General features: G+C 43.1%; 3 protein-coding genes and 2 long non-coding RNA genes across 17 annotated transcripts in view; 4 read left to right on the forward strand and 1 right to left on the reverse strand.

Moving 5' to 3' along the window:
• Positions 1–22: 22 nt before the first annotated feature.
• On the forward strand, positions 23–4,799 carry gcnt3 (glucosaminyl (N-acetyl) transferase 3, mucin type). Of its 2 annotated transcripts, XM_064312181.1 has the most exons (3): positions 23–1,078; positions 1,836–3,051; positions 3,775–4,799. In XM_064312181.1, the coding sequence occupies exons 2-3, from the start codon at positions 1,937–1,939 to the stop codon at positions 3,776–3,778; spliced, it is 1,119 nt and encodes a 372-aa protein (XP_064168251.1). In that variant the 5' UTR covers positions 23–1,078; positions 1,836–1,936; the 3' UTR covers positions 3,779–4,799. The 2 variants fall into 2 exon arrangements, with proteins under 2 accessions (XP_064168251.1, XP_064168250.1); XM_064312180.1 differs by lacking the exon at positions 23–1,078 and having other exon boundaries at positions 1,470–3,051.
• bnip2 (BCL2 interacting protein 2) lies at positions 3,682–19,119 on the reverse strand. Of its 2 annotated transcripts, XM_064312178.1 has the most exons (11): positions 17,854–19,119; positions 14,363–14,458; positions 13,542–13,618; positions 13,068–13,253; positions 10,688–10,870; positions 9,400–9,502; positions 9,161–9,292; positions 7,665–7,751; positions 7,463–7,561; positions 6,872–6,907; positions 3,682–4,408 (listed from the first exon to the last, which is right to left on the reverse strand). In XM_064312178.1, exons 1-11 carry the CDS (start codon positions 18,237–18,239, stop codon positions 4,351–4,353), a joined length of 1,443 nt encoding a protein of 480 aa, XP_064168248.1. In that variant the 5' UTR covers positions 18,240–19,119; the 3' UTR covers positions 3,682–4,350. The 2 variants fall into 2 exon arrangements, with proteins under 2 accessions (XP_064168248.1, XP_064168249.1); XM_064312179.1 differs by lacking the exon at positions 6,872–6,907 and having other exon boundaries at positions 17,854–19,118.
• On the forward strand, positions 4,801–10,692 carry LOC135241638 (uncharacterized). Its single transcript, XR_010326071.1, has 3 exons — positions 4,801–5,024; positions 7,640–7,780; positions 10,048–10,692. It is a non-coding gene; the product is annotated as an uncharacterized LOC135241638 (long non-coding RNA).
• Positions 13,614–17,472, forward strand: LOC135241639 (uncharacterized). The gene is made up of 2 exons (XR_010326073.1): positions 13,614–13,701; positions 14,341–17,472. It is a non-coding gene; the product is annotated as an uncharacterized LOC135241639 (long non-coding RNA).
• A 95-nt stretch (positions 19,120–19,214) lies between the features above and the next one.
• The window catches only part of foxb1a (forkhead box B1a), a 181,008-nt gene continuing 177,191 nt past the window's right edge, over positions 19,215–23,031 (forward strand). For 9 of the 11 annotated variants that reach the window (XR_010326062.1, XR_010326065.1, XR_010326064.1 and 6 more), the window contains exon 1: positions 19,215–19,540. The gene's annotated coding sequence lies outside the window, so the exon portion shown is untranslated. The remainder of the gene's footprint in view (positions 19,541–23,031) is intronic. The other 2 variants (XM_064312182.1, XM_064312183.1) reach the window with 1 other exon arrangement.

The following is a 23,031-nucleotide window of genomic DNA, read 5'->3' on the forward strand; positions in this document are numbered from 1 at the left end:
TTTGACCCACATTGAACATTAACTTGTGATGACTGCGCTCAGAGCATAAAGCTGGGCGTTCAGCGCTGCGCAGATAAGGTTGCTTTCCAATGGTCATATAACCGAGTTCCCACACCACGCTGCCACGTATATTTATTTTGTATATTTCCAGACCACCATTTTAAGTGCCCGTATGAGTTTAGGCTGGATAAAGCGGAGAAATTTGAGTACACTAATTGGACCTATGTCAGAACCCTGTGTTCCAAAGTGCGCCGTTTTTAAAAACGGTACTCTCTCGTACCTGGCTTCGCTTCCAACAGGACATGCTCCCCACAGGCGAGTGTTTTGCTGCACACTATCAAATGGCTTCTCGCTGTAACTGACAAGAGTTTTGCATTTCGCCAGGTTTTCCCTGACCCAGGAGCCCCTCTGGCAGAACGAGTGCAGCTGGCCCTCTCTCCTCTCACATTTGCATTCTGTGGTTTGAAAACGGCCGTAGAATTAACTAAAAGATTAGACCAACGTAATGGCCGCATCACTCACAGGCTTGTTTTATTTGCCAGGCTGCCATTTATGAGTTCATGAGCTCATCTTTGCTTTGTTGGACTGCACCAGAGGACATCGTCCAGGTGCGTTTGTGCAGTAGACTAGTTGAAATGCTAGTTTGATTCTGCTCATTAATGAGTAAACGGTGTGGGGATGACAGTGGTGTGCTAAACAGAAGTTGGGTAATTACTGTCACGACGACAATATGGAGTTTAGTATTGCATTCCACTGCTTGGTCTGCACCAGCATACGGTTTGGCTGTTCTGGTAACGATGCAACTAAGCACAGTACAAATACACTTTGCTGTGCCGTTTGTAGGGATTGTGCCAACAGTAACACCCAATTTTTTTCTCTGAGGGGTATAAGGTGTAAAAGAGCGATTAAAAAATAGATGATAAAAATACACTGGGTCAGTTAGATAGCTTAGTTGTGCAACATGCCAAAAAGATAAGGAGCACTGCTAGTGTACTTGGGCATCAGTAAACTGACCATATTTTATGTACTCAAATAGCTGTGTGTGCTTTGGAGCATGGATCCAACGGTCTAGTTCCTGGTAGGTACTTCAGTGTGTAAATTTGCTTTATTATGAATGCAGAACTGAATACAGACGATATTAATGTAGCGAAAATGGGCATCTTTTAAAATCTGTGATCTGCAGGAATTATACATTATATTATGTTAGTATTTGATATTTTTGACAAAGGTATGAAGTACTACTGACAATGGGATTCATAATGGTCACACAGTGCACATGCAATATACAGCGAGTATTTCTGGGCATGGAAATACAAAATCTTATCGAACTGTCATATGATTTTCGCAGTTATTGGAATACATTTTACATTGTATTTTTAAAAACATTTAAAACTAGATGAGACAAATGTTTCAAATGTAATTTTCCCTATCAGAAGCTAAGAAAGATTTTGTTTTAAACATTTCAAACTAGGATTCCAAGAATTTTAAAAGAAACACTTTAGAGGTGGCCATGAGTGATTTGTAATGCTTTAGGAAGAGTTTCTTTGACAGTTAGAAGTTCTTATCTTTATATTTCCGCTACACCTACTTGTTGATGATTAACACTTAACATGGGGTGTGGTTTTGCTACTCGAGTTTGCATTACATTCCCATTGAAAAGATCATTTGGTTTTAGGCAAGACCGGGTCAGCGTAGATCCATTTTAAGCTAGAATTAGTCTTTAAAATAATCGTTGACAATGGTCATGTGGAAGAAACTGAAATTTCAGGAACCATTGATAAGAACCTTGTTCATTCTCATTGGTGCATCGATTACCTGTCTGTGGCTGTCGTCAGGAAACAGCTGCGCTGGTGACGAGCAGGATCCCAGACCCACTCACCTTCTCGGGGAGGACCGAGCCAGTCTACTGGCCTGCTCGGCCATCATCAGAGGGGACATGGAAGGCGCCGAGGAGGCGGACCTTGTTAGGCTGCTGGCCTCTAGGAAGAAGAGCAGGCTTCTGTCCGAGGCTTTCTTCCTGAACGCTACGCGGGACTGCAAGGCTTACGTGAGGGAGAGGAAATTCCTCACCTCGACTCCGAGCGCGGAGGAGATGGAGTTCCCCATCGCGTACTCCATGGTGGTCCACGAGAAAATCGAGATGTTCGAGAGGCTCCTGCGGGCTATATACGTGCCCCACAACGTGTACTGCGTGCACGTGGACCGCAAGTCCCCAGAGGCCTTCAGGCTTGCCGTCCAGGGCATCGTCTCCTGCCTGCCCAACGTGTTTGTGGCCAGCAGGCTGGAGAGCGTGATATACGCGTCCTGGTCCCGGGTGCAAGCGGACCTCAACTGCATGGAGGACCTCATGAAGTCGCCGGTCCGGTGGAGGTACCTGCTCAACACCTGCGGCACCGACTTCCCCATCAAAACGAACGCGGAGATCGTGCGAGCTCTCAAACAGCTCAACGGCAGGAACAGCATGGAGTCCGAAGAGACGAACAACTACAAGAAAGGCCGCTGGATGTACCGCCACAACGTGACGCACGCCGTGATCAGGACAAACCTGAAGAAGGATCCTCCCCCCATCAGCACCCCTATGTTCTCTGGGAACGCCTACTTCGTGGTCACCCGGGAGTTTGTGAGGCACCTGTCTGAAAGCCAGGAGGTGCGGTCCCTCATCGAGTGGGAGAAGGATACCTACAGCCCCGACGAACACCTGTGGGCCACCCTGCAGAGAATGCCCTCCGTCCCCGGCTCCTATCCCCCCAACAGCAAGTACCAGCAGTCGGACATGGAGGCCATCGCCCGCCTGGTGAAGTGGAGCTACCTGGAAGGGGACGTGAGGAAGGGTGCGCCCTACCCGCCCTGCACCGGGACTCACCGAAGAGCCGTGTGCGTCTACGGCACCGGGGACCTCCACTGGATGCTCAGCCAGCATCACCTTTTCGCCAACAAGTTTGACCCCGAAGTGGACGACCTTGCTATCAGGTGCCTGGAAGCGCACCTCCGTTACAAAGTGGTTTATGGGGAATCATTAACTGCAGTGGTGCACAGGGATTTTCCAGAAAGGTAATTAAAAAGTAAGGTGAAGTTAATACATAAATATGTACGGGATCGTGTAAAAGTATAAACGTTTCCTTGCACCTCATCTTTTTTTACACACTTTATTGCAAAATTTGGCCACTCCTGCTGTGCCACTTTAGCAATACATACAGCACCATCTAGTGGACAATGCTTCCTTTCCTGGAAATGTGGTCTGAACTCATCCTCTTCTGTACAGGTAAATTAAAAATTCAGCAGATTCCTGTTCGCAGACCATTTCTAATTGTAACCACAGCACTGCAAATTGTTCAAACTATGCATACATTAAATATTTAAATAAAATGATTTTCAAAATTAATACTTGCACATGTAGTAAACAAACTTTTAAAATTTAGCTGTAATTTAAGTAAATTAAAATGCGTTAATGTGAGTTTCCTTTGAGTGCTGAAGAACACATTAATGACAAGAACACGCCCACCTATTCAGATTATTTCTTGCCATTTACTGTTCCCACTTTCCAGTATGCGGAGATGCCAGTAACCTTCAAAACAAGCCCAAAATTTCAATACGGTTTACTTTGTGGTAAATTGATGCACAAGATCTCCACCATCGACCTTTTTTTTTTTAAACATCACACAACATAATTCAGAGATCAACTGGCCTTAGAAACTTTGAAACCTTTATTCTAGAACTTTGTTTTCCAGAACTTTCCCTTTGTTTCTCTTCTGTTTTTGTCTCCATTTTCTGCAGATAAGCAGGTAGAGGAAATACACCGTGCAGACATTCAGGTGTGAGTCCCAACAGACATCCGCAAAGGGACAGGTGTGACTTTACACCAGCTCTACACAAATGCAACACGATCTGTGGGTCTGCTGACCTACAAAATAAATTCAAATCACAACCATAAAAATATATTACTCTGACCTTTTATCGCTTATTTGAATATATGTACACATTTAAATGTAAAGAGGAACATGCATCAACCATTCGTAACAGAGTGCCTTAAATATCCGCAAGATACAATGTTAACTATGACGAAACCTAAGTTTGGCTTGATACATAAAAAGGTTATAAAAATGTAACGGCGTGTTGTGATATAGACCACAGATCAAGTGTTTTGCAGACTAACACAGCAGTGATAGGATTTCCGACGTAACAGATGCCCATGACTCGGACGTGAAAGGCACTTGATTGTTCCAGTGCTGAAACAGTTACAAAGACCGGCAGGCTGAGGACACGAAGACCGTAAAACTACGGCCCGCTGTAGATCGGCGTCCTTCCATCTCGTCCTTCTCCCGAACGGCGCCCCCTGCTGGCGCCCGCGCCTCACTGCGGAGCGGCCGCGCTGGCGGTCTCCGCCTTCCCGTGCATGTCCCGGTCGATCCTGAGGGGAACAAACGCTCGTCAGCTCGTGGGTCCAGGCACGCTCAGACCCACCCTAGCGTCCTACTGTAACGCTTTACTGTGAGTGTGTGATGCGTCGATAGAACTGGGGGATTATGGGTGCATTCAGCAGTGTATCCCTGTCGCTCCTCTGGTTGACTGCAGTCGGCCTATATTTAGCTGCACGTGACATTTACTTGTCCACAGCTGAAAGCCTGTGCAGCTGAGCTGATGGACGGCACAGTAAAATGAAGTGGAGACTGACAGCCTGTGCCTCAGGGCAGTGGAACCAGGCATGGCACTTTCCCACTGCTTCAGCATTGGGCCCGCTAACAAAAATGAGCTTCTATAAAAAAATAAAAAAAAAGTTTTTCATTTTGCATTGGAACTGACTTAACGGCTCACGCAAGATTATTAAACATCATACAGGCATTATGACTATGGTATACTGGCATGTTACATCTGAATCTGTTATTCTAAACTTGGTATTGTGTGTTTAAGTGTGTTTTTAACTTTGTTCCTTACGTAGCACTTATGATCGGAATGCTGCCAAAGAAAAAGACCCACTTCACGTTAAGTGTTACCCATTCCACTTCAGTGCTGCCAAAAATAGCAAGGTATTTAACCAGCCTTTTTCTCAGGCCCTTCAGTCCCATTTTCTCAAGATAAAGTCTATTATATTTCAAAAACCATTAAATATAATAGACTATGAACTTAAATTGGGACGATGCACAATTGTTCAAAAATGACTGCAAAAGTAAAACCTAATCAAATCTGGATTAGGATCATTCATCTAAGAAATCAGACAATCGGCTACCTAAATGGTCTTGTTGTAAAAGTTCTCATGTAATTTGTTGAATGAGACAAAGAAAACCCATAAGTCTTGATAACACACATAATTCTCCTCGTCTGCGTCGCTGCAGCATGGTTCCAGCCACAATGTAGCAGGCAGTCTAAAGCTCCTGATCAATACTCCACAGCTGGACTGTGTTTTTGGGTGCAACAGTAATATTAGATCCCCGGCATCACTGAATAACAGTACAGAAATTGCTGTTACCACATCCCATTTCATATCTCCACAGAATATTAGAATGTCAATCTGATAAATATGAATTTGACCGGTTAGTAATTATGGCAGATTGACCATGCACCTACAGCACATTTTTGTTTGTTGGTTTTGTGTATGTTTGCATTAGTCCGTCTCCGAGGCAGGTGTTAAAGGACTGAAACGAGTGTTACAGTACGCAGACGGGTGTGAGGCTCAACCAGACACACGTGCAGTGAAGACTCACTCCCCCTGCTGGGTGACATAAAAAATACACAACACAGCAAACCCCATCACCCGTGTGAACACTGTCCATCACCAGTCAGCACAAAACCAACACCAAAAAGACCTTGAAGCTAATATTGCATGGACTGGTGAACTGCAATGTGTCGTTCAATAATAATACATGATGTTTTTCGATAAGTTTAACAAAATGGAATAAATATAGAATGTCTTCATTACAGCTGTTGTGAGCAAGCAGAATAGTGGCTTAAAATTTACGGTCATAAGTCTATTAGACAATATACCCCTGCCCCCCACAATTTTTGTATTCAGAGGGTGAAGACAAGTACATTATGATATTATGAAAAGGTAGTGAGGGACCATCATGCAAGCAGGTTTTGTGTTCTGTGTAATCAGCGGGTTTTGTAAGTGGCAGATGTGATATACTGCATTGTAAAAGATTTAACAAAGCGTGATGTGAGTTCTTGCAGAACAATCTTCAATATAATTTTCATTACTTGCAATAAGGCATTACTGAAATCAATTAATTGGTTAGCTTTGAGACTGAGAAAACTACATGACAGATTTTGAGTGATGAATTTAATTTGGTTTTAAAGCACCAAAATAGAAGATTGCTACAGACTATTTCTTCCTTGTTGGGAGTTATCTTTAGAAAGGCTCACTTCATATAGTGACTAGTTTCAGAAACACACCCAATAAGATTTAACTCGATAAAGTTCAGGGCTGATGTCGTTTAATGGTGTACCTGGCCATAATGGTTCTTGGAAAAAGCCATTGATAAAATAGAATGGCAACACAAAGTCAAAACACACCACTGTCTTGTTTCAAAGTCATGGATTTGAAGGGGTCAGATCTCGAAACTTTTGCACTTGCCAAAAAGACATCAACTTTTGCGAAAGCGGGACTGAGCATTTGAGAAGCTGACGGGAGCTCCGAAGGCACGAGTTCTTACAGCTCCAGATGAAAGGGGGAAACACTGACAGTACGTGAGATTCGGCATACGGGCTGACTGGCATCGACAGGGAAGTTCTCTTCCTCTAATCTCACCCCTGAGGGTACCACTGGAAGTTTCTGCAGCATTCCTCAAAGCCAACCAACTGATTATCTGTTAGTTTCCGTGCAGTGCGAAAGCACCCGCTGAAACCACGCTCGGTTTCCAGCGGTGGAGGTGGATACCTTTTACGCCTTTTCCTATTTTTTTCTTCATCATACCTTTGAAAGGGGGAGGAGGGGGGCAGGGAAGAGTGGTTAGGGAACAGAGAAAACTTGGGGTTTGACAGCCAACAGCGAACATTCGGAGAAGAACGGTTTCCATCCAGAATCCGGAGAGGAGCTTTTCCTCTGCGGTGTTAAAACCCGTGTGCGAAATGCATTTCATTCCTCTCAAGCTTTCAGCTTTCAGAGGTCAGCTGTTCTGCAGGGGCCAATCAAAGAGGTTAAGCTTCTTTGCGGACATCTTAAAGGACTTGGACACTCACATCCAGACCTGGGTCAATACGTCAATTTGTTTTAGATTCAAATACTTTTCTGTGCTCTATTGATCTTGCCTGGTGTAATTGAGCCTGCCAATATGGCCAGAAGGGGTTTGCACTTTTTGAGAGTATTTTGTTGGTTCCAATACACCAGACCAGATCAGTAAATCGTTTAAAAGTATTTGAATCCAAAACAAATACATATTTGACCAAGGTCTGCTCACATTTAACTTAACACTGAAATGTTTCTAGATGCTGTGGTGAGTAGGTGAAAATTTAGCCAGGGCAAACTTACTCTTTGATGCACTCCGGTATCGACACGTATTCCATGGGAACTAATTCAGCCAGGTCCATCAGGCTGAATACATACTTGATTTTTTGGCTAAACTTTGAGCTAAGGAGAAAGAAGAGCAAGAAGTTGGCACTAATCTTATTCAAGTTTGGCTGTGAATGTCCATTAAATATTCATCAGGCATGACAAAGCTGTACTGCCTCACCTTATGAAGGGTTTTGTGATGGCAAGGAGTGTGCGGATGAACCAAGAGGGGTGGACGATGATCAAAGACTTCAAATTCTTGCGTAACCTGAGACCACGACCAAGGCCAGACAGAAGGTTAGCTGGGTTCAAATTCAAATACGCACTAACGACAAAACGGCATGGTACAATGTTTTAAGGTAAAATGTTGCTGAAGCAATACAAAGTGTCTAGAAAATCTGAACAAAATATAAAAAGGGAGAAAATAATATTATTACGGCAACTCTAAAGACAAGCGATCCAATCACTCCCAAAGCTCTGCTCAGCTGCTGAAAGAAACTGTAATTAGCAACCGTTCTGCTAATAGGCAGCTTTATAATCCACTCTGTACACACTTCAGACCTGAGATGTCATGCTTATTATGTGTTTTTGTAATGCAATGTGGTACAAATGGCTTGAAAAGCACAGTGTGTAATTTCACGGCGAGGTTACTTCAGAGGAAGTGTACCTACATGTTATGACCTACATAACTGCCACCGCAGGCTAATGCTCGTGTTTAAGTGGTTATCTGAATGTCAAAACAAACGTGCATCTGCAAACACCGAAGCAAAGTTAGAACAGTTTAAATTCAAATTAGTGCGTCAGTGTAAATGAAATGTCTTTTCGATCACAAATATTTTCTTATCACTTTTCACACGATAATAACAATAAGAGATAATACACAGATAATAAACTCCTCTGTGAAAAGTCAGTAGTCAATAAAAAAAAAATGTAAAGTGCCCTGAAGAAGTATATCCCCCCTTCATGATTTCCTCTATCGCATGTTACACTGAATGGTTTCAGATTTTTAGACAAAATATAATATTAGACAGTTATCAAACACCTATATCACCAATGTGAAAGATTGTCCCCTTAAACTTAATGGGTTGCACCACCTTTAGCAGCAGTAAGCGGAACCAAACGCTTCCTGTAATTTGATATCAGTCTTGCACACCACTGTGGAGCAATTCTAGCCCACACTTCTTTGCACAACCGCTCTCCTTCAGACGAAGTAGTACGTTTCTGAGCATGAACGGCTTGTTCTGCAGTTCTGCCACAGCATCTCTATTGGGTTCAAGTCCAGGCTTTGACTAGGCCACTCCAAAACCTGAATTTTGTTTCTTTTCAAGCCATTCAGATGTGGACTTGCTTTTGTGTTTTGGATCATTGTTGCATAGCCCAACTACGCTTCAGCTCATGGATGGATGACCAGACATTCTCCTTAAGAATATTCTGGTACAGAGCAGAATTCATGGTTCATAATTGAGTAACTATTACTTTTGGTGATAACTTTTTTCATGAAAAATGAAAAGAAAAAAAAAAAGAAAAAGTTAGTCAATTTCCCTTGGTTACATTTAGTCTAAACACCTGAAACCATTCATCGTGACAAATATTCAATAGAGAAAATCATGAAGGGCGCAAATACTTTTGCATAACAATGTATAAGAAATAAACCAAAAAAAGGTACGGTCTCCTCACCTTCGGTCAATCTGCTGGTAACACTTCCTTAGCCAGCCAACGCTGGGCATCTTCCTGCGGGACGTCGCTCCGTTGAGATACACGATCATGTAGTTCTCTGCTACCAGCAGCTCCAGAGTCCCAATCACATACCTGTAGGGATGTGGCATCGGCCAATGAAATGCCAAACTGGGACTCGTAAAATGACCCTAAGGCCAAAGCCATTGAACGTATAATTGGACCCTTTGACGTGGTCTTACTTGAAAAGATTGTCCATGATGTATCTGTAGTTTGGTTGACTGCTTTCAGGCATAAAGCATACAGCAAACACAATGACAGCATTCAAGCCGTCTCCATAGTAACCTACAAAAAAAAAAAATTAATTGAAAAAAGTACCACAGATGTTGTGCACCAAAACCAAATTAAGAGCCATAATAACGCACAAAACAAATGTACAATAAAAAAACACTACTAATACTGTAAAATGCACCTTAAAATGTAAGTAAAATGCATTTACAATGCACTATTAGCAAGGCATAGCTGAGCAGTCCTAAATGCAGCAGCACTTTTTCTGCAGTGTACTGCGCCATGTGGCCAGCACCTCGGTCAGACCCCCAGTCTGGTGAGTGCCCTCGCATTGAAGCACCTCCGCCCGACCCCATTGTAATTAGTAATCATATGCAGAGTGCCAAGCGGGGCTTTGGAAACAGCTGTCAGGGGCGAGAGAATGGCCCTCTCAGGAAACAGACGGCGGGACGGTCCCATTGAAGGATGTCTGGGGCCGCCATTAACGGGCCGTCCCATTAATCAAGCCGTGCCTCCAAACTGACTACACCCCCCCCCACCGCCCGCCCACCCCCCCCCCCCAACAAAACAAGAGCATTCTCTCTCTCTCTGACTCTCTCCAGAGCCGTGGTGTCTTGAGGCTGGAGCGATTATGACAACCCATGTGAGTGCCGTGGCCTTGACAACGGAAGACGCTTGTCTGGACCCCCTTAGCATGTGGTGCCAGCCCGCTTTGGTCCGTTGCTGGGGTAGCAACCCTCCTACAGGCCACTCTGATCTACGCTCCCGTATCACAACCCGATGGAGATGCAGGAGTTCACCGACTCTTATTCCCCATATTTCAAAACCCATGACCTGCTCAGGGTGAACCATTTCATGGTTGATTGTTGCAAGGACACTGAGCTTTTGATATGTAGAATTTAGCTAGTGTTGAATTTAATTTCATTCTTTGCTTTCTTTTCATCCTGGGCACTGGGTCCACTGATCAGTTGAAATAGAACTAACCATTTTTAAATTATAACAAAAGAAAAAGAAAGGAACCGTTCAGTGAATAACCACCACCAACACACTGCGATTATGGGTCGACAACCAACTAACTCGGTGTGGCACAACTCGCCCCATGCAGTCTCAGTGTAGGCTTCTCCAAAAGTGAAACGACCGAGATGATTTTTAAATGAGTAGCATGCTGAGAAGACTGAGGTGCAATCACAGAGTCGAAATGACTCGGCAACCACGGCGACGGGCTGTGCCGGTTTCGCTGACCTCCGTGGCTGATGACCCTCTTGTAGGGCTCGATGGCCTTCATGTCCACGCGGTGCTCCTGCTCGCCGATCCGGAACACTCTCCAGCGCCGGCCCTCCTCGCGCTCCTCGGCGGCGGAGTACTCCGGCACTGACTCCACCCCCTTGTGCAGCAGCTCCGTGGCTTTGGGCTTGGGGAGGTCGTCTGCAGGAGGGAGGCGAGGGGAGAGGAACGGCCGTTTAGAAAGAAGGTGAGCGGCTCGTTCTTCAGGGGGTGTGTTCATACTGACATTCAAGGGGGGGGGGTGAAGGCAATTTAAGTTGTAGCTTTGGAGGGGAAAGGAAACCACAATGGAAACATTAAGAATTCACCAACAATGACAGTCGGCCTCATCCTGCAAGGAGCAAGGCGAGCTTCAGCTGGAAAGGGTTCCACGTGTTCCCAGTAAATTACCTTCTGCCACTAATACAGCGGGAGCCCACATGATACCAGCTGTGATCAGACATGCCTCTCCTCCAAGTGGCACTAGCTCTCTCCTGTAGTACCATGGGGACTGTAGTGTGGTAACGGGTCACTCGCTGACAGGCGAGGACATCAGAGGAGTACACAAGCTTCAGCCAAGTCACTTCATTTAACTCTTTATTCCTGATGTAATGGACCAACCTTCAGCTTTAAGGTCAGTACAGGTTTTATAGGCTGTAAGCGTACATTGGAAGATCTGAATGGAAAGGGTGTGCTTTTGGAACAGCAGAGGCATAATTTAAACAAATACAACAGATCTGAGCCCCTGAAGTCCTACAACTAAACCACAACTTCAGCTACAGTAGCTCATCAAGGCCAAATTTAATTTCTTTGCCTTTCCGGAAGAACCTTAACTCCACTGCTTGACCTCAACACAAAGTGATCAGTGTGTATAGCATGCAGACTTTGCCCCTTGTTCTGCGATTTCAAAATTGGACCCTCATTGATACATTTGATTTCTGCTGCTAGAAAAGCGCCAGACGGTGATTAAGCACTTATGCGCTTACAATTCATTATCCCATTCTTGATCAACTGGACGACCCAATCAGAATTCATAATCACACAACCAATTATTTTGCTTTGTGTTCAACATTTGAGCTGAAGCGAGGAAAAGGAGGATCTGGAGGGTCCAACAAGAAGCTGGTCACAGATTATACTGAAGATGATCAAGTCCAGCCAGGTGCAAATGCACATTGGCCCATATCTCTCCTTTAACCCTGTGCTGAGTGCCGTGTGATACCTGTGCAAGCACCTGCACAGACACAGCACATCCAGCTGTGCTTACAGATGAGAGTGAGCTGCTGCCTCACCCCGCCTCAGGCCTTCTGGTCCATTCCAGTACATGTACCTCGTCTGTGTAAGAACCTGAGCCTTAGCCATTAGAAAGAGCAAGAACACCAGGCTTTCACGTGGCTCTGGTCATGCAAAATCATCACTGGATTAAAAAATGTGCTTTTCCAAGAACATCTCTGCATGAAGTGAAACGTTCAATGTGGCTAAAGTCGCCCACCCATGTTAATCTAAATGAAACTTGTTTACTTCATACTAAGATGGTTCACTTTTTTTTTAAATGTGTGATTTTAAAAAAACCCAAAACTTGCAAGCCATTTGCATTCTTCTTATGCCATTGGTATAAATTACAGCAATTTGAACCGGACAGCCATCAAAAAACAAATGAAAAAATTTAAAAGAGCATCTCAATTTGAAGATACGAGGAGGAAGAACATGCAAAAACAATCCAAATTTAAAAAAGAAAAATGAGGATGAAACACATCATCAGAGCAAACTTGATTGGTTCACATAACCAACGCACGCATGTGGGGAAAACAAAGGTAAATGATAATCACAGCTTTGGGGATCTGATTGCCTTGTTAAGGAGGTGACGTTCTCACAGGGAGACCTTACCACTCAGGAGAGAAACCTGAGGCCGGTTAGGAGCCTCTTTCCCAGCGCAAGGAGCGGAAGCAATCCTTCCGGGAGAGAGGGGAAAGCAGAGAGTGGAGACACAAAAAAACAGAAACACCTTTTAAACGCGCCGAGGACGCGCCGAACCTTCAGCGATGCGTTCCAGCGCACGCCCCCATCGGCTGCAAAACTAAGGAGACTGCAGGGATGCAGAACACTTTAATGTGTGAATACAGCTTCCGCTGGCTGTGGACCTGCAAGAGAGTTTCCCCTAATACTCGAGGCCAAAATCCAGCACTGCAGGCTTTCTAAAATCTAGATTCCTGAAAATTTGAGCAACAATTAGAGGAATTCAGAAGGTGAAGTTTCCTGGCTGGAGAAAAAGCCCGTGGATCGCGGCTCTGGGCTTTGACGGTCAAGGTTCCTGCGCTGAAGTGCTAAACCGGGTGGACCTAGCGAGGGCGCGTTCCCATACCTTCCCACTCAAACTCGTTGCTGTTGTCGGAGGGCGTGTCGATCTCGTCCAGGTCCAGGTCGCCGCTCTCCTCCAGCTCGTCGGACAGAACCGAGCCATCGCTGCGGTCCAGGGTCAGGCTGATGTCGGGCGCCACCAGCTTCTTCTTCACTTTCTTATCCCTGTTCGACCCGCAGGGCTGCGTGGCTGAAAAGGACGATTCCTTAATGGTGAAAAGAAATCTCCAGAGGATGTTACCACATACGCGGGTGCAACTTCCTGGGGGAGTGACCAAACCAAGAAATGAAGAAAAAGTGGGGCAGCCCTTCCTCGCTAAATTATGTCTTTGGATAAAAACGTCTAATATAAGAAATTTCTTTTAACACTACATCCTTAACATAAAAACTTTACTTTTCCTGTTTTCTCCCCAATTTTGCGATGCATGGACATGCATGCGCCATTAACGGGAAGACCCACCCAGCAGTGGGATCTTACCGGCTTCTCCGTCCTCTGGGGCACCGGTGAAGAGCTCCTCATCCATCTGTATGTCCTCCTCTTCCTCAGGCAGTGGCCTACAATGCAAAGCCACATCTGACAACCCGGAACCATACCGCCATCACCAGGCTCCACACATCAAACCCAACAGAGTGCTACGGTTCGTAGTCCTAAAACCTGAAAGTTAACATTTTTTGAGCCATGGGTTTCCTTGGCAGATTTCCAATTCTGTTTTCCCATAGAGCTTTCGTTTTCTGCCGAAAAAAAGGTCTGTGGTTAACGTAAGGCTAAGTAAGGTTTCATGTTTTGTTCTACAAGACAAATTACATCCATTGATATCTAAACCGTGGATTCTGAAGCTGTTCTGTGCTTTAAAAAAGTAAGTTGCTAACAAGCCGCTATATTGCAACTACAACGGCTATCGCGTGCAGATGGGCTAGTATGGAAAGTTGAGCGGTGGTTTCCAGAAATGCAACCATTGTTGTAGTTTCAATATAGTTTCAGTTGGACAACATTAAACCTGTACTTACCAAATATGATTTTGGCTTAAAACAGAAAAAGAAATTTTAAAAAACAACATGTGCTATTAAGCTTGTTACCAAATCTTGAGACAAAGCTTTGTTGTGGGTACTGAGACGAGACTGAAATCCACCCTAATCCAGACTGTATTGTGATATATTGAAAAACTCCCAGTGCTTTTGTCTGCTCACATGCAGCTCTAAAGTTATTGCCTGTGGCAGCATGCTTATTTTCACTGTAAGCTGAAGCAAGGCAGACCAAGCTACATTTTTAATTACAGGCGTGAAAGAGGCTTTCCATACCTGGGGAAATCCTCATCCTGCCACTCCTCCTTTAGCTCCACCCCCTCCATTCTTAGCCGCGCCTCTGTGGTGGCCACGGACTCCTGACGCTCCAGACTGCAGAAAACAAAAACAAGCAAACAAGCATTAGTTATGAGGTGCGTTCACCTTCACACTGCTACATAGCCAATGGTAATGAGCCAAATAAATAGCAGACTCCATCTAGCACGTTCATTGGCTGATTCAGCAGGCATTGTAGATCCCCGACTCATCCTCGTTGCGTACCTGAGCTCAAGCCTTTAGTGTGGCTGGATGTGTAGAAAAGAAAAAAATACTCTTCACTCTACATCTACCCTACACAGAGTTTGATGCACCTAGTAAAATATATAATTCTATTTAATGGTCAGTGTTGCTGAAGTGATGTTTTCTGCTGGCTATTACTGGTTATATGTGCTCCCTTAACCCGTACTCTTAAACGGCACTGACCCCAAGCGGTTAGCATCCACACCCAGCTGACTCCCCTGAAATTATATATTTTTTTGGTCTTTAAGTGGAGAAAAACAGGCCATATTTTCATTGCCGAAAGGACACTCAATTGATGCAGTATGCCCCTGTAGCCTGGCTGTAGTGCACATCAATGCCCGATTCACAGCCCTCCGAACTGTTCATTAAAAATCAGCCCAGCTACCACCCAGCTACCACCCAGCTGCACAGTTGGGTCTTTGCCTGAGAGGAATTTTCAAATGCGAAGAAGCAGTGTATTAAGGCTAGTGTTGCAGTTCATTGCTTAATTGGACAAAACATATATCCATCTGCTAATGATGACAACAGCTACAGACTGGTCCTTTGATCCACAGGCTCTTGTGAACTGGGGCCCTTATCAAATCACTACGATACTCATACTTACAAATGTCTTTAATGTGGCAAATGTTTGGGTAAATATCAGAGGAAAAGAAACATCAACAAGCAAACACTTGCTGTACAAGATTATTTTTCCCCCCTTGTAAATTGTTTTGTAGAATGGCCAAGGAAAATCTAAGAGAAGAATTCAGTCTGACCTTAAAGGAAATGATCAAATGATATTCCCTCCAAGTATTATCCTGCTTAGCCCCTTATTTAGAAATCAACAAACTGTGCAATTGGTGAAATTCAGGATGTTTTTTAGACTAGATGTTTGGTTGAGGCATTAAATTAAAATCAGACTAATAAAATACTTTTGTAAACATTTTAATTACAACTTCGCATTAACTTTGTTTCAGAGAAAAGCTCCACCTTCACAATGAGAAAATAGAGGAAATAATGACTAATCATTTTGAAAAAGGTTACATAACATTTCCTGTAGATGTTTTAGAACAGCAAAAAAAAAGCAGATGAAATTGAACGCAGGGTTCTTATGGCGATCACACATTGGATTGTATTGCACACAGTTCAGTTTTCAGGCTGGTTATACCTATGTGATATTGTATGGTGGGAGTTGAGCATGGTCATAACCCAAATGAACCATGATGCTGGAGGTGGTCATAACCCACATGGGTACAGGTATTTTAGAATGGTCTTCTTAACCCAGACATTATCACAAGCAGCCTTTTCTGGGCATCAATAATCCAAGTGGTAATTTATGCACGGGTCTTAGGCTGTTGGTAACTCAACTGATACTGTCTGCAAGTGTTTTTTTGTTGTTGTTATATAACCAATGTGGTACCGCAGGCTGCATTTTCAGGTGGTCATAACCCAAAGAACTGCACGCAGGGCTGTCGTGACAGTGATAATCCGTACACGTGGTACAGCATGCGGCGGATTTCCCGGTGCTGCCAGGACTGCTTCAGCGATAGCGGCCTCCATTTTGCCCCACAGTCACAGCGACAGGAAAAGGCAAACAGGAAGGAGACGCGGTGTGGCAGTGTGAGGAGCTGACATGAGCAGCAGTGCGGAAGAGCAGTCCACCCTCCTACTGGAGACGGCCGAGCTAGCGGCCTGCTGTGCACGCTAGCGGTCATGCCCTTTCTCCTAATGAGGACGAGGAATGTCCCAGGATACTGTTACCATCCCTGCCCCCGGTACCCTGGTGTGCGTCAGGCCAGGAAGCTGTGCCTGCTCGGTGCCATTTGTTATTGGGGCGGGGGGCCTTTCCACAGGCAGTTACTTCAGAACCCCTCAGAACAAACACTTTTTTTGAAGATGGATTTACCACCCCCAACAATGTCTTCTCTCCACTGATACCAAGGAAACTGTGGCTTATTACATTTACGACAAAGAAAACGCACCCAAAATGATTTAAGAAGGGAGTTTTCAGGTAAATGTACCAATCAGACTAAGGGTTATGAGCAAATACACGCTGCTTACTGTCAGCCTGGAGTTCTACTACGATGAATACAAAACTGTGTTGCCCCCAAAAGGGTAGAGGTGAAGGTGGAATACAAAACCCCTACTGGCAATCTGATATAGCAAAATCCACACAAAACCAGAGATGTAAACAGCACCTAGGGTGGTACTATGGGAAAACTGGAGAGAACAAATGTTTATCCACGCTGAAAGGCCATACAATGTAATGTGTTCCTGAAAGGCAGAAAGTTTTTTCCTATGATACTTTTTAAAAATATATGCTGACTTACCCCCCAGGACAAAATGAAAAATTTATTTTAAAAGTACCATATATAATAAGTAAAGAACATTCCTACGAACAATGTAACACCTCTCATTAAAAGAGAAACATTACCTCCGATTTTATTTCTTTTACAGGGGTTGGCAAGGTGTGTGTGTGTGTGTGTGTGTGTCTTGTGGCGGCGGTGGTGGGGGGGGGCAGGGTTCAGTTCAGCTGCTGATCTGAACCCCCACCACACCACCCGCAGGAAGTAGACCAGCTCTTTTCAGGGGTTCACGCCAAGTCAAAACCAGACTCAGCTGCAAACCAAAAAGGGTCTCTTTGAAAGCCCTCTGAAAGGACTGACCAGCAGGTGGATGGAAAATGCTGTCCATTTCTTTCACGGGTTTGTAGCCAAGGAGGCTAAATAAAGTTGATTTTTTAAAAATGAAACTGATATAACATGTACTGCGGCTGTAAAAGTGAATTAAACAATACGACCAATGAAAATATTGAAGGCCAAATAAAAATACTTAACCTCACAATGTTACATAGTCATCGAGTGTAGTGTTATTTGGGATACAGTGTTGCAAATCACATATTTGACCAACATTTCTGGTGAAGGACTGGACAATAAAAGATGCGCATGTAACCACAGAAAAAAGTTACCATTGTGTCTTCCAGACACACAAAGAACGTTGCCAACTAGCTGCAGTGTATGATTACTGAAGAGTGTCAGCCACTCCTTCAGCCCTGTTGCTACACGTCGTCACGTCTACCTTACATTCCCTAAGGGTATGTAAAGCAAGGTATCCATCTGTACTATTGCGTTTACACTTTATATATTCTTACATAGCTAGTGTGCAAGCACATATAGTCATTTGGAAGTAAAGTTTAGCTGAATAACATTGTAGGCAGCGGTGAAACTTACCTTCCATTGTGTATAGAGGAGGGGTTTGGCCGGGGAAGTTCCACTGGAGAGGAAACTTGAACATCGACAATAGGCTGCGTCTCCAGACAATGAACAAAAACATGTTCATTGTCTGGAGTTGTTTGCTGCGGCGGACCTGATGCTTCTGCGTCAGATGCACACTGAGGTTCCCCAACATCACATTTCTCCGACGAAGGGGACGTTTTGTCCACGAAGTCTGCTTCATCTTCACCCGACGTCAAAGTCGCCGGTGTCGCCGGCCTGTTTTCCAGATCCTCAGATATGCTGGGTGTGTCTGGTTCGGAGCTGCTATTGTTTGAGTTCATATCAATAACGTTACTTGTCTCTATAAGCCCCGCGTCACTTTCCGTACATTCAGTAGCCATCAGAGCAGATAACGGTTAATAAACTTCAGTATTTTAAATTTGATGTAACTAGCTAGCCAATGAACCACATTAGGTGCAAAATGTGGCTTCAACAGTGGAGACAATCTCGCTAGTGTAACGAAATGTTAGCATCTGTTACACCATGTATTGTAAACTTTCTAGCGTCAGCTAGCTAGCTAACGTTAAATATCAGTAGACTAACGTAACACTATTACACAACAACAGATTCGTGTAATCCAGAATAATAATTTTTAGCTAGTTTAGACTATATAGCTACAAATTCGTTATTGTTTGATAACTTCCGCAATGTACCACCATGGTAGCTACCTAATCCTTTTAATGTTCCGCTTGACAAGCGATTTCAGAAGCTTTTAACCAAACTAATTTAGCCAACTAACTAGCCAGCTAGATAGGTAGCTGAGCTATACGTTTTTCTGTGTGGCCCAGCAGCACCGACTGTTTGTATTTCCCAGTTCCTTCCTAAGGGACTGATGCAGTGCTGCAAGTTAAAACGGCGACGCTACGGCAGGGAGCAAGTCGCTAGCATTAGCGTTCTGTCTATATATACGCAAACTAATATTCAGCACCCCAGGGTTAAGATATTAGCTATGCGAATTAGACTACTGACTTTTAAGTTAGACAGGTAAGCTTACTATCACACACAGCGGATCACAGCCTAATCACTAATTAGCCAGCTAGCTAACTTTAGCTAACTTTTCCTTGAAACCTGACCGTCCATTGTGAACGGCAACGCGTTAGCTCCTTTACTGGGCCGGCCGATTTCTCAGTCTTCGCTCTGCCACCTCTCCCCAATTTCTCCAGCCCGTGTCACTGCGGTGCAGTTTGTTCTTCTCCCCGTTATTTGGATAACACGCCGTCATCTCCTCCGACCAACTACTGCAAAGTTTCTAAGATATCGCCCCCTGTAGGTGAGGGAAAACAATTACCATGGCTTTGCACGCGCAAAACCAGGACAAGAAGTCCAATCAGTAAGCTCGTCAGCTAGCTAGCTAGCTAATTGGTAAAGTTGTAATTAAGCCTGCTGGTTTGTTACACCTGCGACATGTAAAACAAATTTGGCACGAAGAACCATTTTGTATGCAGTCAGTGGATACGGATGCAAAAAAAGCAAACACACAAGCAAAAATAAATAAACAAATAAATAAAACAAAATGCGCATAGTGTGTAGGACTAAAGTTAAAAGAGAGTAGTTATTATTGCCGGAACGTTACTGAATTTGTTCCTGTCCAAGTCCTCTCAAGTCCAGCTTACTGCAAGAACTATAGCTGCATAGACAACAGGTAATATTCCAATGCGCCTAATTTCATTCTCAAAAAAGTTTGGAAACAGCCTTTGTTTATTTTCAAGACATTACAAGCAGGGGATCAGTTTGCCTACGAATGTAGATCCGTCATAAACTTTACCAGAATGTTCACCAGACATTACAAATGCACGCAGCATATTCCCTATGTGATAAATTCAATTCTGAGTTAACTCTGAGTTAATCTTGTGCTTAGTTTGTACGATTTTGATAAATTGATATGTAACGTGTAGGCTATGCCCAATACCGACCAGGTGTCTTCGGCAAGGTTCGCAACCAGGACGCCATCGTTCGAGCGCATGATAGATATGAATTATCTGAACATTCGAATAAACAACAATTGAAAAGTTTATTTATATATGCTATCCTGTATTCTATTTGGTTGTTTGCTATTGTTACATTGTAATAATACAGGCCCCTCACCCCATTCACGTGCTGTGTAGTTCTCAATACGACGAGACATTAGGCCTAATTGGAGCGTAACTAGGAGAATTTAAAATTGAAGTAAAGTTGCCCTGAAAGCTTAAGTTCAGCGTAGAAAACATGGATCTGATGAAAAACACGTTTCAGAAAGTTCAAGTTACTCACACACAAAGCACTGTCTATAAGTCATTCGTTCAAATCTAGGCCTGCCATTAAAAGTAATGATACCAAAATTGTGCCAAGTTACATGCAACAGTATTGCCTATCTTAGCTCAGACAAATTAAACAAGCTGTATTCCAAAGCAATGCTACCCAATGTTTCCTAAATTCTTTCAAGTATCGGTACACCCTGCCCCCTTCTGTAGTGTGAATGATTGTATGTTTCTTGGTATGGTAAATGGACTGCATAAAGCGCTTTTATGCAAAGCGGGGGGATCGAACCGGCAACCCTCTGACTGCCAGACAACCTCTCTTACCTCCTGGGCTATGTCGCTCCTATGTTGGTATAAATGTCTGTTTATAAATGTGAACGTTACCTGCTGCTAGGGAAATATAGCCACAGGGCTATAATTATAAGTACTCCATGTATGTGTGTATGTATGTACAGTATTATTTTACAATCAGTATTTATTTGAAGTTACAAATATACAAGGAATTGAGCATTTTGTAAAATTAACCTTAGAATAAAGTAGAAACGTATCCTTTCTGGAGGAATATCCTTTCTTTAGGTATTGACCAGCAGTTTCATACATTTAAATGCCTTGCATGAGGCAATTTTTTTTTTTTTTTTGGCTTTGTCTTCAGCTGGCAAGATTTTAAGAACACATGGCCAAGTTATTTGAAAGAATTTGGGAAACATTGGGTAGCATTGCTTTGGAATACAGCTTGTTCAATTTGTCTGAGCTAAGATAGGCAATATTGTTGCATGTAACTTAGCACAAGTTTGATATCAATACTTTTGGAGCATTGTGATGATATAATCAGGCAGGAATAAGGAGAAGGAGAAAATGCAAAATCCCCTTAGTTTAGGGCTTTATTGTGTGGCCACCAAAACTGAGAAATATGAGAAAAGGGCAACAAGAAAAGATATTAGCCTGTATCTATGACCTCTGCCTTCTATGAAGCGATGAGTCAAAAAGTGATAAAATATAGTAGAAAATTGTCCTCCCTGACAAAGTCTTGTTGTATTGCGTTGAAGGTGTTGTATTATTTCTGTACTGACCACTAGGTGGAAGCAGATGATAAAGTAATATTTATAAAGTAACGCTGGCCAGGAACCATGTTGCTGTTCAGTGGCAGATGGAGGGAAAGCTGGCCAAAGATCACAGACACACACACACACACACACACACATACACGACAAATCATTACTAATTCTAAATTTGACTGGGATTTTTTTTAAAGGATATGTCAGGTTGATGGTAAAAGAAAAGTCTAATTTGACCAGCCTTATAAAGAATTGGATATCTGAGATATCGCTATAGCTTAAAATGCTGTTTTATTTTAAATTAAATCATGTAAAATGGATGCAGTATTTTTACACTACACACACACACACATTATATATTATATCATTTTGCTAAATTTCCTTTACACAGAATGTATAGTGTGCCAGACAATTCTGTTATAATGATATTGTAATATGCAAGTACATTATTTTCTCTAATTTCTATAGGAATACTAATATAGAACTTAAAAGTAATACTGTTATTTTATTATTCACTTATTTTATTTGGCTGGCACCCATTATCTGCAGTAGATTAATGAGCATTAGGAGAAGCCAGCACAAGTATGCTCGTTGTGCTGTGTAACAGAGAGTGTATCTTTCAGTTCACTGTGCTGTATATGATTGTAAACTCTACTTTATTTACCCACAGTGTTAATATCACATAGAATTAAAAAGTCATTCAATCTGACAAAACGCAGACCTTTTGGAAAATTGATAATTCCCTTGTCAAGAATAGTTTATTAATCACATGTAGGCCTGCATGTATTTATATACTTTTGGAAAGTATGTGATGGGCGTGTGAAGTATTTGCTGCACTTCACTTCACAAGATTACGTGCAGCTGCCTTGCAGCTTGCTCGCTGTTCATCGATGATGAAACGGCCCCTTATATTCTTCTGCCAACGTATAGGTTTGAAAGTTTTTTTTGACAGGTGAAGGTAAGCTTGAACGAACAGGTGAAAACAGAATGTGACCCACACAGCGTTCAGCAGTTTAGTGTGGCAGAAGACTGTCCTGAGCAGTGCTTACGGAACACAACATTCATAATTAATGCCGTATGCTGAAAAATGCCTGTGTGTACGGTTGCTAGTATAAGCATTTATGTGAGAAAAGTGGTTGATAAATCATTGTTGAGCAGCGATTTTGTAAACTACTTACAAATGCCTCAGTATAATAAATTGTTGTTTGATAATGAATGGAACTGTTAAGAGGTAGATTTGAGATGACAGGCTTTAGCGTCTTTATCATTTTTTAAGGAAGAATGCAAATAAGGGAGTTGCATTGTAAATAATCAGAAAGAAAAAAAAAAAACACGAAATGCAATTATTTGGACACAGCAAAATACCACAAGCTCAACATAAACCAAAAATTGATCTATCAATTCCACTCTCCCACAGTAAAAAAAAATAATTGTGTTCATTTAACTTATTTATCTCTCTTTACAGATTTATTTATAGTTGGAAGGGGATGCAGGGGAGTAAATTATGATTAATTGTGAAAAGACTCGGGAAATGGAGACTGCTTCCTTTATTTAATTACTGTGTCAGCCTGAATTACTGTGCATATCTAAAAAAAACGAGGATTCATCGGTGAGCCGGCCCGAGTTGTTGGGCCGCAGAGATAGTTACCTGCGTAAGTTATTTAACTTTCCTCCCGTCTCATCCTGCATTGGGCGGACAGTGTAATTTCATTTGCGGGTGTTATGGTGGAATAATTGCGCGAGTTAAAGGGCTCGTTTATTACTCGTGTTTGGCTGAGCGAGGTGTGGGCGCGGGGAAGAGATAATTGTCCCGGAGGTTCTTCGTCTCCTGCTCGGCTGTA

This window comes from Anguilla rostrata, chromosome 16 (assembly GCF_018555375.3).
Source record: "Anguilla rostrata isolate EN2019 chromosome 16, ASM1855537v3, whole genome shotgun sequence".
Taxonomy (NCBI): Eukaryota; Metazoa; Chordata; class Actinopteri; order Anguilliformes; family Anguillidae; genus Anguilla; species Anguilla rostrata.

Bases quoted from the DNA above. Each gene is read 5' to 3' on its own strand.
- gcnt3 (XM_064312180.1), top strand. From the start codon at position 1,739: ATGGTCATGTGGAAGAAACTGAAATTTCAGGAACCATTGATAAGAACC.
- bnip2 (XM_064312178.1), bottom strand. From the start codon at position 18,239: ATGGCTACTGAATGTACGGAAAGTGACGCGGGGCTTATAGAGACAAGT. The intron at 9,293-9,399 runs GTAAGACCACGT...ACATCCCTACAG, and splicing joins ATCATGGACAATCTTTTCAA to GTATGTGATTGGGACTCTGG. The intron at 4,409-6,871 runs GTATCCACCTCC...TGTTCCCCTCAG, and splicing joins AATAGGAAAAGGCGTAAAAG to GATCGACCGGGACATGCACG.